General features: G+C 51.7%; 1 protein-coding gene across 2 annotated transcripts in view; it reads left to right on the forward strand.

Moving 5' to 3' along the window:
* Window positions 1–7,430, forward strand: part of KCNH2 (potassium voltage-gated channel, subfamily H (eag-related), member 2) — a 39,110-nt gene extending 31,680 nt beyond the window's left edge. For both annotated transcript variants that reach the window (XM_006873696.1, XM_006873697.1), the window contains 9 exons: window positions 895–1,282; window positions 1,573–1,772; window positions 2,217–2,469; window positions 3,649–3,842; window positions 4,058–4,154; window positions 4,523–4,795; window positions 4,886–5,072; window positions 5,420–5,597; window positions 6,896–7,430. In XM_006873696.1, coding sequence (XP_006873758.1) covers window positions 895–1,282; window positions 1,573–1,772; window positions 2,217–2,469; window positions 3,649–3,842; window positions 4,058–4,154; window positions 4,523–4,795; window positions 4,886–5,072; window positions 5,420–5,597; window positions 6,896–7,045 — 1,920 coding nt within the window. In that variant the 3' untranslated portion in view covers window positions 7,046–7,430. The remainder of the gene's footprint in view (window positions 1–894; window positions 1,283–1,572; window positions 1,773–2,216; window positions 2,470–3,648; window positions 3,843–4,057; window positions 4,155–4,522; window positions 4,796–4,885; window positions 5,073–5,419; window positions 5,598–6,895) is intronic.
* Window positions 7,431–14,116: the final 6,686 nt, after the last annotated feature.

Below are 14,116 nucleotides of genomic sequence, written 5' to 3' on the forward strand. Positions count from 1 at the left end.
TGGCTGTCAGATGGTCCCCTCATTCTCAGCATGGTGTGGTGGTGTAGGGTAAGCACTGGACTGCTAACCACCCACCAGCTGCTCCTCAGAAACCCTACACAGTATCTCTGTGAGTTGGAACCCACTCGATGGCACTTAACAAAAACTACCATAAGCTAGCACAGATCTGTGAGACCTCTGTCCTGGGTGGTTTATGCCGTCGAGGCAGTCTGACTCAAAGTGACCCTGTGAATCTTTATGGGAGCAGAGAACTTCATGTTTTGCCTGCAGAGTGCCTGGCAGATTCCAACTGTTGACCTTAACAGTTAGCAGCCCAACTAGCAACTTACTGTACTACCACGGTCCCTTCACCTTGCTATTGTTGTTGTTGTTAAGTGCCGTCCAGGCAATTCTGACCCATAGCCACCCTGTATAGGGTTTCCGAGGAGCAGCTGGTGAGCTTGAACCGCCGACCTTGCAGTTCAAACGGCTTTGCAGTCTGCTGCCACATTAACCCACAGCGCCACCCCAGGCCTCCTCACCTTGCTATAGGCACTCATAAAAGATAGCTCTAGTTATTAGGAAATGAACCCTGGTAGTGTAGTGGATTATGAGCTGGGCTGCTAATTGCAAGGTCAGCAGTTCAAATCTACCAGCTGCTCCATGGGAGAAAGATGAGGCTTTCTGCTCCCATAAAGATTTATAGTCTTGGAAATCCTATGTAGGTTTGCTATGAGCCTGAACTGACTTGATGGCACACAGCCACCACCACCACCAGGTATTAGGAGGCGATTCTGGGAGGTCTTTGTGATTTCATTTTGGATGTCCCCTCTGAATATGAGGACAGCAGAGCCATGCAGCCCTCAGTAGCCCATTGATGGTTTGCCCTCACACTGATGGCCCCTCTCCCTCCAGCTGATTGGGTTGCTGAAGACGGCACGGCTGCTGCGGCTGGTGCGTGTGGCACGGAAGCTGGACCGCTACTCAGAGTATGGGGCAGCTGTGCTCTTTCTGCTCATGTGCACCTTCGCGCTCATTGCGCACTGGCTGGCCTGCATCTGGTACGCCATCGGCAACATGGAGCAGCCACACATGGACTCGCGCATCGGCTGGCTGCACAACCTGGGTGACCAGATTGGCAAGCCCTACAACAGCAGTGGCCTGGGTGGCCCCTCCATCAAGGATAAGTACGTCACTGCGCTCTACTTCACCTTCAGCAGCCTCACCAGTGTGGGCTTCGGCAATGTCTCTCCCAACACCAATTCAGAGAAGATCTTCTCCATCTGCGTCATGCTCATTGGCTGTGAGTGGGCCTGTGGGGGCAGGCGGGCACAAGCCGATGTCACCTAGAGTGACTCAAGGTGGAGGGCAGTGAGTGCGCTATGGGTCGATCATGGGGTAGCAGGGCAGAAGAGTAAGGCAAGGCTGGAAAGGAAAGCTGAGGACTTGGCTTGTGTGTTTGCATATTCATGCTTCTATGTGTGTGTGTTTCCACCGTGACAGCACACATGCCGGTGTGTGTTGTTGATATGGTACAGGGGTTGTTAGTGGGTCCCACAGACACTGACAGCCTGCCCCGTCCGTCCCCACCAGCGCTTATGTACGCCAGCATCTTCGGCAATGTTTCAGCTATCATCCAGCGACTATACTCAGGTACTGCGCGCTACCACACGCAGATGCTGCGTGTGCGGGAGTTCATCCGATTCCACCAGATTCCCAATCCACTGCGGCAGCGCCTTGAGGAGTACTTCCAGCATGCCTGGTCCTACACCAATGGCATCGACATGAATGCGGTAAGCCATTGACTTGACGAGAGAGAGAGTGGGGAAAATAGGGCGCCCCTTGGCTGAGTGAGCCCACTTCACCAGCCAGGGCATTACCTGGTGGCCTAGATGGTCCCTTAGTGCTAAGGACGACCTGAGAGGCATGATTGCCCACTTTGCCCATGTACTCACTGTGTAACAGATGGGCTCCACTGGTGGGGCAGACACTTCCATGTGGGCTGCCACATTTAACCCTTATGACAGGTAGCACCTTGCCTTGAACTAGAGGCAAGTGTCCTCTGTACAAATAGGAAAAGGTGAGGGGTATCCCAAGGTGGCACAGCACACCTGGCAGTTGGTGTGGAAAGGAAAGTCAAGCCTAGAAGGATGGGGTTTTCCGAGGTGGAGGGTGAAGTGGGGAGTAGGGGCTTCAGGGTTGTGAGTAGATGCTGAGCTGTCGCCCTCATTCCCCAGGTGCTGAAGGGATTCCCTGAGTGCCTGCAAGCTGACATCTGCCTGCACCTGAACCGCTCACTGCTACAGCACTGCAAACCCTTCCATGGGGCCACCAAGGGCTGCCTGCGGGCTCTAGCCATGAAGTTCAAGACGACCCATGCGCCACCCGGGGACACGCTAGTGCATGCAGGGGACCTGCTCACTGCCCTCTACTTTATTTCCCGAGGCTCCATCGAGATACTACGGGGCGATGTTGTTGTGGCCATCCTAGGTATGGTGGAAGTGGGGGCTGGACCCGAGGTAGAGTGGCCAGAGGCCTAAGAGATGCTCATGCTCAGGGGTTCCCCCAAGGCAGGCAGCCAAGAGAAGCTCCATCTGTTGGGGTGGGAGGGGCTGCTGGCCTCTACCCAATTCCCCTTTCCCTTGTTCTCCCCACAGGCAGCCAAATTCACTTGTTTCCTCAGAGCAGGATAAAATCAGACCCTTTGAGGTGGGTGGTGGCAGGAGGAAGGTCCATTTGGGCTTATGCATTGGGTCCATGAAAGGAGCTCTGGTGGCGCTGTGGGTTAGACAGTGGGTTGTTAGCCACAAGGTCAGCGTTTCGAGCCCATCAATTACTCCTAAGGAGACAGATGAGGCTGTCTGTTCCTATAAAGATATACAGTCTTGGAAATCCTATATAGGGATGTGATGAGTCAGAATTGACTTGATGGCAGTTGGTTTGGCTTAGTTTTAGAATTGGGTTCATGAGGGGCCTGTGGGTACCACAGCCTCAGGCTGCAACCTTACCTGTCCTCCAAGGCAAAGGGTATCCTGCCCCTTTCTTCACATTCTTCATTTCTCCCCACTGTACCTGCAGATAGGTGCGTCTGGCATTGGGGACCTCCTGTGCTCTGCTTGACCATTCTTTGCCCTTACTCCTTAGGGAAGATGTGTCTACTTTTTTGCCCACTTGCAGAATTTTGTATCTCAGTCAATACAAACACATACTCCCTCCACAAACACACCCTACACGCCACTAAAATCAACGATTCCTTTATTTACTTGACCCTGTTATACTTGGGCCTTATGCATTCTGGTACTTTCTGTTCTAGGTTTGCTAAGCTATAACACTCTGTTTCTTTTCAGTAAGGTGTTAAGATCTGTAATTTGGAAAATACAACTTTAAGGGGTTGGTGATCCAAACAGGAGGGTGTTTATGATGTAGAGTTTAGGGGTAGAAGTAGGACCCAGGGATGTCAGGACTACAGGTAGAGTGGAGCCATTGGACAAGCCTTGCAGGCAGGCCCCAGTCCCTGGGAGCACAGCGACATTAGGCCCCTGTCCTGTGGGGAGCAGGGAGAGACCAGACTGGCTGAGTGCTGGGTGGGTAGGACTAGGTCCTGAAGGTTGTTCCCGGGGAGGAGAGCTGCCCTCACCTTGAGCCCTATCTCCCAACTCCTGCTGGCAGGGAAGAATGACATCTTCGGAGAGCCCCTGAACTTGTATGCGCGGCCTGGCAAGTCCAATGGGGACGTACGTGCTCTCACCTACTGCGACCTGCACAAGATTCACCGGGATGACCTGCTCGAGGTGCTGGACATGTACCCTGAGTTCTCAGATCATTTCTGGTCCAGCCTGGAAATAACCTTCAACCTTCGAGATGTGAGTGGCCTCCCGCATAGCCTCCCCACTGGGATGCAGCTGTGTGGCGATGTAAGTGCGGCTCTCGTTCTGGCCTTAGCAGTGGCCAGACCTGATCATGGAGTCCATGTGGCCACTCTCCCAGCCCCATCACCAGTTGCCCTGTGTGAGTGAGGGACTGGGCCTGACTCGGTGGGATGGGGTGCAGCAGGTTCTGAGCCTGGTTTTGGTTGCAGACCAACATGATCCCTGGCTCTCCGGGCAGCACAGAGCTTGACGGTTTCAGTAGGCAACGCAGGCGGAAGCTGTCATTCCACAGGCGTATAGACAAGGGTGAGGCAAGGAGAGGGAGTACTGCTGGGCCCCATGGCATCCCTGCCTCCTCTTGTGTTCCCCTCCCCTCACCCTGTCCTTAGGAGTCTACCTCAGAGTCACCTCCTCTGGCAAGGGCAGTGCCTGGGTCTCTTTGGTCTTCACAGGGCTGGGTTCTGTGGGTGCTGCCGACAAGGAAGGGCAAGAGAGTTGGTGGTGGGGGCAGAGGACCCATGAGTCTGAGGGTGGAGAAGAGCCCCCCATTTGATCAGTCTGCTTGAGTGTGGTTTGGAGAAAGTACAGGAGACAACTGGGGACAGACCAAGCTAGCTCTTACCTCTTCCACCACGTCTCTCGCTCAGAGGCCTTCTCTGTTCTGTTTTTCACAGACATGGAGCAGCCAGGGGAGGTGTCGGCCTTGGGACCAGGCTGCACCGGGGCAGGGTCAAGTAGCCGGCACCAGCCAGGGGGACTGTGGGGGGAGAGCCCATCCAGTGGCCCCTCCAGCCCTGAGAACAGTGACGATGAGGGTCCAGGCCAAAATTCTAGCCCACTGCGCCTGGTCCCCTTCTCCAATCCCAGGCCCCCTGGTGAGCTGCCAGGTGGGGAGCCACTGACTGAGGACTGTGAGAAGCGCAGTGACACTTGTAACCCCCTGTCAGGTATGGTCCAGGCCAGACTGGGCAGGAACCAGAGTGGGCAGTGTGTCGGGTAGGGATCGATCTAGCCTCATCTCAACTCTCTGGCTCCAGGTGCTTTCTCAGGAGTGTCCAACATTTTCAGCTTCTGGGGGGACAGCCGGGGCCGTCAGTACCAGGAGCTGCCTCGTTGCCCTGCCACCACCCCCAGCCTCCTCAATATCCCCCTTTCCAGTCCTGGCCGCCGGCCTCGAGGGGACATAGAGAGCAGGCTGGATGCTCTTCAGAGGCAGCTCAACAGGTGAGGCCAGGGTGGCCGCTCAGCCTGGCGCTGTGTGTGTGGGTGTGCACAAGGGGCTGAAGCAGGACTCACGTGTGATCTTGGGTGTGGGTTGCGGGTGGTAGTTTAGTTTACAGGGAAGAGCGTTTACTCTGTTTGGTCATATTTATGTGGCGGGCAGCTAGGCCCTCTCCTTCCACCAGAGCTGATCCAGAGCAGCAGCAGCCACTCCAGAAGCTGAGGATACCCAGGATGACCAGTCGGCTCCTCAGGAGAGTGATTCCTGAATCACAGTGAACAATGTTTCCTCTTCCCTGGAGACCCACCTAGCCAACATGTCTGCCCACCCTGTTCCTTCCTCCTCTCAGACTAGAGACCCGGCTGAGTTCAGATATGGCCACTGTGCTGCAGCTGTTACAGAGGCAGATGACACTGGTTCCACCCGCCTACAGTGCTGTGACCTCCCCAGGACCTGGCCCCACCTCCACCTCCCCTCTGCTGCCTGTCAGCCCCATGCCCATCCTCGCCCTGGACTCGCTCTCTCAGGTACGAACCAAGGCCCCAGCCCTGCCTTTTCTGGCCTGATCTGCCCTTTGCCGGGCTCCTCTCTCTGCTGTCCCCACCCTCCAACAGCTTTTGTGCCAGTGGGCACCAGCCATGGGAAAAGAGGCCTCAGTGGTATGTGCTGCCGCGCAGTCTGAAATACCAGCTCTACTCGTGCCTGCTGAGTGGGCCACGTGTGGTCTCAGGACCATGGTCTCCCAGAGAGAACATGCTGGAGCCTGAGACGTGGTATGCAGAGGGGACACTACCTGCTGGTGTGACTCCAGGACTTGTTGTGGTCTGCACCCCCTACCCCGACTCCAAGTGGACCCTGGACCTCAGTCAGCACTGGTCATTCCACAGGCTTTGTTCCCTGGTTGTTGAGGCCAAGCTCAGAAAGAGGCTTCCTGGGCCTTCATGTCTGCCGTCCTCCTGGACAAGGGGCCTCTGCTGCCCTTTGCTTCCTGTCTGGGACACCTCTGAGTGGTTCTTTAGGGCCCCTGAGAGGAGGTTCCTCTAGCTGCCTGCTCAGCCTTGATCTGCTCCCTCCTTCTCTCCCTCTCGGCCTCCTCTGGCATCCGCTCCCCTCCCATATGCTGCCTGCTCCTGTTTTCAGACACCAGGGCCCACGTCAGCGAATGTGCCAGTCTCCCCTCACAGCCTCCCCCGCCAAGATCACACCAGCGTACTCACAGCACACAGACCCTCTGTCTGTGTCTCAGCTTGGCCTCTGCAGCCCTGGCCCAGCCTGTCTGTTTATTGGTCCCTAAGTTCTTTCTCAACTGAAGGAAGGAACTTGTCTCTTTTGCTGCTCCAGCTTGTAGGGTTTCTTTATCCTGGGCTGGAGTTGGATTCAGCTTTGCTTCCTGGTGGTGATGTAGGATAAGCACTGGATTACTGGTTGGTGGTTTAAACCCACCAGCAGTTCCACGGGAGAAAGATGAGGCTGTCTGCTCCCGTAACCTTATATTGGGTCACTATGAGTCAGAATTGACTCTATGGCAGTGAGTTTGGTTTGGGTTTTATGTTCCCCAGGGAAGGAAGAGGTTATGGCCTGAAATGTGTCCTGAGTCCTGGGCTGTATCAGCTTGGAATGCTCTTCTACTCCCCTGTTTTGCTCTTGTGCCCTGAGAACTAATTTCTCTCTTCGAACCTCAACACCTCCTTTGGTGGTCCCAGGCTGTCTGCCTTTAACCATCTCTGTCCCAGATTTAAGTCCTCCTTTCTGTCCACCCATTCCTTCTGTCCCCGTCTCATCCTTCCATGGTTCCTTGCCCACTAACATTCAGTGTTCTTTGCAGGTTTCCCAGTTCATGGCTTGTGAGGAGCTCCCCTCAGGGGCCCCAGAGCTCCTCCAAGACGGCCCTACCCGACGCCTCTCCCTGCCAGGCCAGCTGGGGGCACTCACCTCCCAGCCCCTGCACAGACACGGCTCAGACCCAGGCAGTTAGTGAGGCTGCCCTTGGTGGACACATAGCTCACCCAGGCTCAGAGAATGGCTTGGGCCCCTCCTTTCTAATGCCCAGAAGGTCATGGTCATGGATAGCTCAGCTCCTTCCCAGCCCTAGGACCATCTCCTCTTGCAGTCTCCTGGGCCCCAGTGGGAGGAGCAGGGGCAAGGCCGGGCAGTGAAGGGGGGCCTGTGGTCCCACCCTGCCCTGGGGGCATTAGCTGGTCTAACTGCCCGGAGGTACCCGGCCTGGGCCTTAGGCACCTCAAGGACTTTTCTGCTATTTACTGCTCTTATTGTTAAGGATCATAATTAAGGATCATATGAATAATTAATGAATTTGCTGATGACTATGAATAATAAATAATTATCCCGAGGAGACTCCATTGGTGCTGGGAGGGTACACCTCTCACCAAGATGGGGCTGAGTGTCTGCATTCAGGACATACTGTGTGTGTGTGCGCCCAACTGGCCCACAGAGATCCAGTGCATAGGGCCTGGGCTCAGGGGAGTAAGAGCCACTTGGGACTGTTTGGAGGTTACAAAGTGGTCCTAAGGGGATGCAAGACCCAGAGTCCAGCCCTCCAGGATCATGGAGATTTTCTGGGCAGCACTCTAATAATACGATAAGCATTGGACTGTGAGCAGCAGCCATAGGATAAGCATTGGACTGAAAACTACAAGGTTGGCAAATCAAGCAAGCACCCCACCTGCTTCAGAGAAGATGAGGTTTTCTGTTCCTGCAAAGATTTGAAGCCTCAGACACCCTATATCGGGTTGCTGTGAGTCGGAACTGACTCGATTGCACTCAACAACAACAATGCTGTTTCGACACTGATTACAAGTGTGGACCATACTCTTGTCCCTTACCCAATGTAGAACCCCACCCTGCACTGGCCAGGAAGTCCTGACCCACACTGTTCCTTTCAATCTTGGACTCATCTTGACCTTTGCCCAGATACATTCTGACCCTAGCTGGTTGGGTCTCCATATGGACCCACCCACCTTTGGGCACACTGTGACCACAGCTCATTGGGTGCCTGACTGCAGCTGGACTTCACTGACCTTGATTACAAAAAAGTCTGGACTAAAGAAGGTGAACATTTCCCTTACTAGAGACAAACATCTAAACAGATGTCCTGGGGGCAGTATGTAGTGTGTATAGTGTGTGTTGTCTGTGATATGAGTGTGTTTGTGGTATGGGTGGTATATATGTGCAGGTGTGTGATGTATATGTGGTGTGTGTGATGTGTCTGTGGTATATGTGTGTGTGGTGTGGCGTATTGTGTGGTGTATATGTATATGTGAGGTGTGTATGTGTGCTATATACATGCGTGTGGGTGATGTGTGTTTATGGCATATGTATATGCTGTGTGTTGTTTGTGTGCTGTATGATGTATATGTAGTGTGTGTTGTATATGTGTATATGGTGTGTGCAGTGCATACATGTGTGTGGTATAGGTGTATATGTGGTGTGTGTAGCACAATGTATGCGTGTATGATGTGTGTGATGTATATATGTATCTTAGGTATGCATGTGTGGTGCACACATTGTGTGATGTAACACGTGTGAGGCATGCATGTGGTAGGTGGTGTGTATATGGTGTAGATGTTTGACATACATGTGTGGCATGCACATACATGTAGTGGGTATATAAATGATGTATGTATGGCCACACATACATGTGTGTGCAGTGCTATGCATGTGTGTTGTGTGACCCATGCGTGCTGCATGCACATATGTGGGGGCGTGCATGGTGTGACACATGTGCGCCACCTGCAAATATGTGACATATATGTATGTGTGGTGTGACACACGTGTACTGCACATGCATGTGTGATATATGTATGCGTGCTGTGATGTATACGTGTGTGAGGTGTGTGTGTAGTATGTATGTGTGTGGTGTGTATATGTGTGTGTGTGTGTGATCCTGTGAGGACACAGAGCTCCTGGGAGGAGTGGTGGGTGTAGTGGCCACTCAAGCATCAGCTGATGCCCATCACAAGGAGCCAGTGGACCACTGTAGGCTGGGGACAGGTTGGTTTGTAAATGAGGGTATGATCTAAAGGCTTCCAGAGCCCTCAGAGCTGTTTCTTACCCAACTCTCCCAATTACTCTCAGGTAAGTTTTTGGTAACCATGCTTCAAAGACAAATGTGACTGTTTCCACAGGTCATCCTGGGGTAGGGTGGGTATTGGAAGTAGAGACCTTGGTCCCTCGAGGGTTCGTTTCTGCAACCCAGAGCAGGTAGAAGAAAAGGGGGCATCTTTGCCCGCTGTTCAGATGGTTCAGCTCCAGGACTCAGAGCCATCACCCCGAGGCTGTGAGCCTGGAGGTGCTTGTGTGCCCTGAGGAGCAGGGGAGAGTCGGGGTAGAGGAAGCCACAGAAGGGCTAGCAGAAGAACAGCTTTGTGTGAGGGGCTACTTGGTGACTGATGGCTGAGGGCTCACACCCAGGTGTCCCGGCAGTTGATGGGGGTAGGTCAGGCAGGCGGTTGTCATGGACTGTGGATAGGCAGGAGCACAGGGGGCTGACAGACATGTGGGTACAGCCAAAGTTCAGGCTCACCTTGCACCTTGGGGATTTGTGAGCATGGTCAAGTCCTCACTCTCTGGTCCTGTCTCTATCCTTGTTATGTCTGTACTCAGAATGTCTTCAACCAGCGAACAACCCCAATTCACACCATGTGGTCTCAAGGTGCAGGGCTGGGATGTCCAAGCCAGACTAGGTGGGTTGTTGAGGGAAAGGGTGTATGGAAGGTGGGGTAAGGGCCGAACGAGTAAGCAAGAGCTGAGTGTTGGTCAGGACAGGGGAGGGGAGAGAAAGACCTTTGCCCTAACTCTTTAGGCTATGAAGCTGGTGAGCTTTTTGGGTACCATACCAAAAATTATAAATCTACCTGCCACCAGGTGAGGGCATTGTCCAGACTGTGGAGGTCTGGCATGGGCTTTGTATTTTCCAGGGAAGGAATGTGGGTGTGTGGTGCATGCAGATGTGAATTACATAGTAAAGAATGTATGCATGGGTTTACTTGTGCTAACTAATTTGTAGTGAATAATTTCATAAAGTTGTTTTGGAAAACATATGAAACTGTTCAGATTATTAAGTAAACACAAGTAAGCCCATGCTTACTTTGTTTATTGGATACTCTATCCATTAGGGTTTGTAAATTGAAGAGGCTTTGAATTTGTGGAAAGGTGTCGTGGGGCTGGGAGAGAGACAGACGCTAGTTATACCTAGAAACAAAATCTTTGATGTGGTGAAAAAGTGTGAAATTGTTCACTACAGATAAGTAAGTAAGTACAGACTTAGTTGGCTGATTGGGTAATCTGTCACTGTGTGTGTGTGTGTATTGTATGTATAAATGTGTGAGTTTATGTGGTATGTTGTATGTATAGTGTAGTAAGTGTATTTTATGTTGTGTGTAGTATATTTGTTTTTGTGTGCATGCTTTTACATGGGTGTGTGCTCAGGTGTGTGACCAGGTACAAGGGGACCTCTACATTTTTGCCCTCATTTGGAAGCCCTGAAAACACTTAGGTGTCCCAAACATTCATCTGTTTGATCTGGATGGAGGAGCTGCCAGGGGGCTTAGATATCCTGTGTCAGGGTACACCTGCTGAGGGGACTGCACTTCCTAGGTAGTTTACATGCCAGCTGGAGCTATGTGCTCTGCACACTGTGTTGTTGAATCTCTATAACACCCCAGAGAGGTAGGCATTCTGATGCCACTTGAGAGTAAGGCTCAGTCACTGTCCAGCAGTCATATGGTTCGTAGGTGCAAGGTCTGTTTGACTCTAAAGTCAGTGTAGGGACTTAGGGACACAAATCTGGGTTGGATTCAGACCTGGGACTTGAGACTTGAGCGACAGGCAGGCAGGGATGCTGTGGGTGTAGAGTGCAGCTCAGTTAGGGAGCACACATGGAAACTCTCTCTGACTCCCATTTCTAGTCTGCATTGAGCCCTTCCCTCACCTGGTGGGTGACAATGCATTCCTCTGCCAGCCTGCCAGTAATGAGTAGCGTAAATAAGAGCTGTACCTGGGACCCTGGAGTAATCCACTGGGCTGGTGAAGATCAAGTTTTAGTCAGGGTCTGTCAGAGCAGAAGACTGCTAAGACCTCCCATAGAGGGCCCCAGTCCCAGGTGGCTGCCTTCTGGATTCTTGCTGCATCCCTGGGACCTGGGGTCCTTAGTGGGTTGAGGAAGAGCAGGTGAAACACCAACTCTTGTGACCCTACAGTCCCAGTGGGTAGTTGGGAGCATGGGCTTCAAATCAGGTAATTTCCCCTGTTCACCTGGCACCGCCACACATTTAAAAGGCGAGCCTGGGAGACTGGGTAGGTCAGTAGTAGCATCTTGCACCTCAGGATGAGAGAGAAGACAGTGTGTCGGGAGCCACTCTGCAGCCACTCTGCCTCCTAGAGAAGTCTTCAGATTCCAGTTGCCAGAAGCAAATCTCTAGAACATTTGTTCCAAGAAGAGAGGGATTTTTATCTTATTCTGCAGGACTTTAGAACAATGCCTGGCACTAGTATGTACTCACTGAACGATTTTTGAATGAACAGATGAATGAAAGCACTGCCCTCCCTAGGACAGAGACCCTTGGATTAGACCAGACAGGGGCTGGTCACAGAAGTGAGGCTGGAGAAGACCCCACCCACAGGTGACAGGAGTAGAAGAGGCTGTCTTCCCAGGCTACACCTTGGTCTTCCAGTCCCCTTATGTCCTCCTTGCCTATCTTCAGGTCTACTCTACACTGTACTACACCTGCTTCACTCCCACTCCCACCCCCACCCCGGCTTTCAGAGGTACAAGGAACTTTGATGGGGATAGTGGTGTAGGGTGAGTCATGGGGTGCAATCTCCTCCTTTCATGCAGGAGCTGGGCATTCAGCTGTTGGGGGCCCTGAGACAGAGGCTGACCCAGCCTGGCGCTGTCATCTACCAGAGGGTGGGGGGTGGATCTGGAGAAGACTGTGGTGGGAGAGGAGAGAGGACTAGGTGGTTGCCAAGCCTGAGGAAGACCTGGATCAGAGCCTGCCGACTAAGCAGTCAGGGGCGGACTTTGGACCCAAGGAGCCAGGCTGTGTGCCCTCACTCTACCCAACCCATATATCGGAAGTCTAGGGTGGGGGGCAGAGTGAGATCCCTGTACTTCAAACAGGCTGCTCCTGGCTATATGGAAGTCTTGTGAGACACTGGCACCGCCCAGTGGTCAGGGTTCTTGTTCCTGTTCAGCCCAGTGTTGGAAGTTCCCACTTCTCCCAGACAATAAGAATGGCTGACATTCACTGAGCATATTCTGAAATTGACTCAAGAGGCTAAAGTCACTTGCCAATGTTGTAGAGCAATATCATGGCATCTGCTTAAAGTAAAAGCAACCAAGGTTTGTTGAGGGATAGAGACAATCTGGTTCAAGAAGACACCTAATTCACAGAATGATGATGGCCACTGTGCTACAAAATGAGGGAGGGAACATTTTTGTACAGTTGGATCAAGAATTGAATGTTACAAAATCATACTTGCCTGAAAGACAATCAGGGAAGTCAAAGGCAGGCTATCAAAAAGCAAGAAATTAGCAGGGATAGGTGGATAACATGTGGGATTACCTGATTGGCTAAAGATACTTAATTGCAAGCATGCATGCTCTCCAGTTTATTACAGGATAGTTACAGGACAATGGCAGGACAGATTATTTTTGGGTAAAGCACTGTAAAAATTGCTTTCTCAATAATGTCTGTTTCTGGGGGTCCATTGTAAAGCTTTATCATTATAATGCTAAGTCTTTGAGTAAGGCAAGATGGTGGACTAGGTAGACAGCCTACACAAACAGACCTTCTACGACAAATACACTAGAGACCAAATGAAATAGGTATGGATGATAATTCTGGAACCTGAGCTTCAGAGGAAAGGAGCAAGAAGTGGATTGAATACTGATTAGAAGAAGAAGCAGAGCAAAAGCAGTGAAAGAGGAGACAGACAGGTGAATTGTTGCCTGGCCTGACATGGTCTGGCCATCTTGAACCTTTGCAAGCAGCATTCGATCAAGACAGAGATCTGAAAACACAAAGGCACATTGGTGACTGGTGATGAGAAAGGTACAATCCTCTCTTGTTCCCTACACACTCCTGGTGACCAGAGTGTAGCCAGTTCCCACCCTCATCCCATCGGTGGCTGATGACACCCCTAAATCCTCACCTCCAGCACAGTCCCTGCTCTGCCTGAGGTCAGAGCTGTACCCTTGTGGATCAGGTTCCTGGTGCACCACCCCTTCATCTGGAAGCTCATGAACTCTGCCTCATTAGAATGGCAGAACGTGCAGTGTTAGCTCCCCAGTCATCAAGGAGCAGGAACTCCTTCCATAAACAGCTGTCCTGCCCCCAGTGCTTCTGGGTCTGAAAGAATTCCTCTTGGGAACAAACACCCTGACCCCAGCCATTCTCTGACCCACCATTAACTACTTAAGGAACAGGTAGCGCTGACCAGGTAACATTTAGGTTGGCAGAACTCAATTTAAAACCAGGTGTGTCCCCTCTTCCCTCCCCACCCCCATAAGCTCCTTGTCTGGCAGATGGCACTGACCCATACCAGGTGTCCTGGCCCCCACAGTGTTTTCTCTGTGTCCTGTCTCTGCCCAAGTTTTCTCCTTTATTTCTTTGTTTCCTTCTATACTTTTCTTTCCCTTCTCTTGTTTTTGTTCTTTCTTGCTTGCTTTCCTTTTTCTTTTCTCTCTTCTTTTTCTTTCTTTTAGTTTTCACATTGTTTTACTTTATTATTCTCTTTTCTTTTTTCCTCCTCTCTAGTTTTGCTTATTGTATATTGTTTTTCCTTTTGTCTTCCCATGCTTTTAGTTGTTTTCCCTTTTCTTTTTAGTTATTAAATTTTTTTCTTCTTCTTGTTGTTTGCCTGTTCCCCCCCCCCCCCAATTTTTTTCTTTATGATTTTCTTTTTGTTACTCTTGGATATTTTTCTTTTTTGTTCCACCTGATGGGAGACAGCAACTGTCCCACATTTCCTGGTCACACCCATACTTTCTACAGCCCCACCCACTAATGAGGGCCACTGACTG

This window comes from Chrysochloris asiatica, unplaced genomic scaffold (assembly GCF_000296735.1).
Source record: "Chrysochloris asiatica unplaced genomic scaffold, ChrAsi1.0 scaffold00249, whole genome shotgun sequence".
NCBI lineage: Eukaryota > Metazoa > Chordata > Mammalia > Afrosoricida > Chrysochloridae > Chrysochloris > Chrysochloris asiatica.